Below are 3575 nucleotides of genomic sequence, written 5' to 3'. Positions count from 1 at the left end.
AATATGAAGATTAGTTTGAGAATTGTGTTCCATTAAATTCAAAAAGAACTTTAATAACTTTTTTTCATCGAAACAAATTTATTGATATATATTTTTTGGTGTATATATACTATATACCGATGTCCGTTGTTCAGGGACCCATATTAAAATTAGATTTAGAAAACATCTTTCATTACCATTAACCACCAAAAATTAAGTTTAGGTGGAGATTTGAGGCCAATTTGAAAATGCTTCAAATTTAAAAATAACACTATTATTGTCCATTATTTCATATTACCAAAATTATTACGGTACTTTTTATTTTATACATATTCCGATTTATATTGTTCAGTGACCTATATTAAAATTCAATATAGAAAATATCTTTCATTGACATCAACCATCTAAAACGGTTTTTAATGGAAGATTTTAGCCTAAACCTAAAACACTGGAATCTTGGTGAAAATATTTGTATTCTTAATTTTTACAAAAGTAAGTCTAATTACTGCCGAATTTTGGAATTTGACTTCAATTTCCTGAAAATTTCTTTGCTCAAATTTCATTTTTGTTTTTGTAAAAAGTAAAGCGAAATAAAGTAAAACTTACCCGACAACACCACCACAATGCCCAAGACAATAAACGAACCCGAAAACAGACCCACTTTAAACGTGGTCCATGGACTCTGTTGTTCGCCGAGTGGTGGTACACGTAAACGTTTCATTGCCTTTTGACGATCACCACCCTCCAATTCATTGGTAACCATCGATTCCGTTTCATTGATAATATTATCAATATCTTTGTTCGTAAAGAAATGTGATGCTTCAACATGATCCTGACGCCACTTGGCACCACTATCCACACGCAATAGTTTATCATGTTTCTTTAGGATTTTACGAAACCCGGTGTGATTTAAATTTTGATAATTTTGTAACAAAATTAAACTCAAATAATATTCACTAAAGGCTAGCTTCAGCTCTTGGGCTTTACGATGCGGTAAACCGGCAGTCTTTTTTAATGATTTGGACTTCTTGGCCGAACGTTCAGACTCTTCGATACAGGTTTTCAATTCAGCTTTGAGTGTGGCAAATTTACGTGTGGCCTCGGCCAATTTTTCCGAATAGAAAGTGTTGATTTTCTTTAGCTCTTTATCACAATAGTGGAAGAAATTCTCATCGAAATTGGCAAAGTGTCGTTTAAGTACTTCATCTTCAACGCTATCGACGGATGGCGCCTCTTCAACGGCCATGTATAACATGGCTTTCATTTCCTGCAAAAACAAATAAATAAATATATTAAGATTAAGATTTCAGATTAAGATATCATGTCTGCTGATCATACCTCATAGTTAATATATTGTTTACGCCATTCCGGCGTTATGTGAGCCGTCAAATGTTCGGCAAACTTCATGGCGTCGAGTTAAGGATTAAATCTGAAAGTAGAAATAAAAAATCAAAGCTATTAGTATGACAATATTTTTTTATTAGCGAAAAAGATAATTAAATGAAATTAACGAAATAAAACGAACATGATGGGGATCTAATCGAATTGCATGACTTCGGTGTGAGTGGAGGTAGCGATAATTTGCCGATTAAGAAGTACCCTCCTATGACGACATAGCAGAAATATTTTGAATGGGGTTTGTCGCGCTGTTGACTGACGTACGTTACTGACCCCAGTCCCTAGGTGTTTCTATGGTGCCACTTCTGCACACGCTCATCAATCACTGTGACCAATTCTTAGTTCACTTTCCATTAATGAATGAGGTTAATATATTTTCTTGTTTATAATGTCGTCGATTATAATGGATCAATTTAAAGTGTCCATACTTGATTAATTGCCCCCTCCCCCGTTCCCATATAAAATACAATCAAATCAAAAGAAAAGTTCTGAGGAGGTAGCTCCCATATAATCGCAACTACTTGTTCTATATCTTCAGTCAAATGATGTCGAAACAAATTTTTATTGATTACAAAACAGCACCACCTGTGTGTGGAAATGAAATCAGAGATGTTGATTTTTTAAAAATATTTTTCAAGGCCTATCCAAGAAGACTTTTTTCAAGGCCTATCCAAGGCGTGGATTTTTTAAAGAAGACTTTTTTCAAGGCCTATCCAAGGCGTGGATTTTTTAAAGAAGACTTTTTTCAAGGTCTATCCAAGGCGTGGATTTTTTAAAGAAGACTTTTTTCAAGGCCTATCCAAGGCGTGGATTTTTTAAAGAAGACTTTTTTCAAGGCCTATCCAAGGCGTGGATTTTTTAAAGAAGACTTTTTTCAAGGCCTATCCAAGGCGTGGATTTTTTAAAGAAGACTTTTTTCAAGGCCTATCCAAGGCGTGGATTTTTTAAAGAAGACTTTTTTCAAGGCCTATCCAAGGCGTGGATTTTTTAAAGAAGACTTTTTTCAAGGCCTATCCAAGGCGTGGATTTTTTAAAGAAGACTTTTTTCAAGGCCTATCCAAGGCGTGGATTTTTTAAAGAAGACTTTTTTCAAGGCCTATCCAAGGCGTGGATTTTTTAAAGAAGACTTTTTTCAAGGCCTATCCAAGGCGTGGATTTTTTAAAGAAGACTTTTTTCAAGGCCTAACAGAGAGGCGTGGATTTTTTAAAGAAGACTTTTTTCAAGGCCTATCCAAGGCGTGGATTTTTTAAAGAAGACTTTTTTCAAGGCCTATCCAAGGCGTGGATTTTTTAAAGAAGACTTTTTTCAAGGCCTATCCAAGGCGTGGATTTTTTAAAGAAGACTTTTTTCAAGGCCTATCCAAGGCGTGGATTTTTTAAAGAAGACTTTTTTCAAGGCCTATCCAAGGCGTGGATTTTTTAAAGAAGACTTTTTTCAAGGCCTATCCAAGGCGTGGATTTTTTAAAGAAGACTTTTTTCAAGGCCTATCCAAGGCGTGGATTTTTTAAAGAAGACTTTTTTCAAGGCCTATCCAAGGCGTGGATTTTTTAAAGAAGACTTTTTTCAAGGCCTATCCAAGGCGTGGATTTTTTAAAGAAGACTTTTTTCAAGGCCTATCCAAGGCGTGGATTTTTTAAAGAAGACTTTTTTCAAGGCCTATCCAAGGCGTGGATTTTTTAAAGAAGACTTTTTTCAAGGCCTATCCAAGGCGTGGATTTTTTAAAGAAGACTTTTTTCAAGGCCTATCCAAGGCGTGGATTTTTTAAAGAAGACTTTTTTCAAGGCCTATCCAAGGCGTGGATTTTTTAAAGAAGACTTTTTTCAAGGCCTATCCAAGGCGTGGATTTTTTAAAGAAGACTTTTTTCAAGGCCTATCCAAGGCGTGGATTTTTTAAAGAAGACTTTTTTCAAGGCCTATCCAAGGCGTGGATTTTTTAAAGAAGACTTTTTCCAAGGCCTATCCAAGGCGTGGATTTTTTAAAGAAGACTTTTTTCAAGGCCTATCCAAGGCGTGGATTTTTTAAAGAAGACTTTTTCCAAGGCCTATCCAAGGCGTGGATTTTTTAAAGAAGACTTTTTTCAAGGCCTATCCAAGGCGTGGATTTTTTAAAGAAGACTTTTTTCAAGGCCTATCCAAGGCGTGGATTTTTTAAAGAAGACTTTTTTCAAGGCCTATCCAAGGCGTGGATTTTTTAAA

At 35.3% G+C, this 3575-nt stretch overlaps 1 protein-coding gene across 1 annotated transcript; it reads right to left on the bottom strand.

Moving 5' to 3' along the window:
• Positions 1-585: 585 nt before the first annotated feature.
• LOC133325705 (solute carrier family 53 member 1-like) lies at positions 586-1444 on the bottom strand (the record flags this gene model as incomplete). Its single annotated transcript, XM_061534429.1, has 2 exons — positions 1318-1444; positions 586-1246 (listed from the first exon to the last, which is right to left on the bottom strand). Coding segments are annotated over exons 1-2 (730 nt in total), but the record flags the coding sequence as incomplete, so codon positions are not given.
• Between the last annotated feature and the right edge of the window lie 2131 nt (positions 1445-3575).

The sequence above is a fragment of the Musca vetustissima genome, unplaced genomic scaffold (assembly GCF_032173495.1).
Source record: "Musca vetustissima isolate MV318-11 ecotype Yass unplaced genomic scaffold, APGP_CSIRO_Mvet_v1 utg45541, whole genome shotgun sequence".
Classification (NCBI taxonomy): Eukaryota; Metazoa; Arthropoda; class Insecta; order Diptera; family Muscidae; genus Musca; species Musca vetustissima.
Note: the sequence above shows the minus strand (reverse complement) of the source record. Positions and strands in the feature narration are given on the sequence as shown.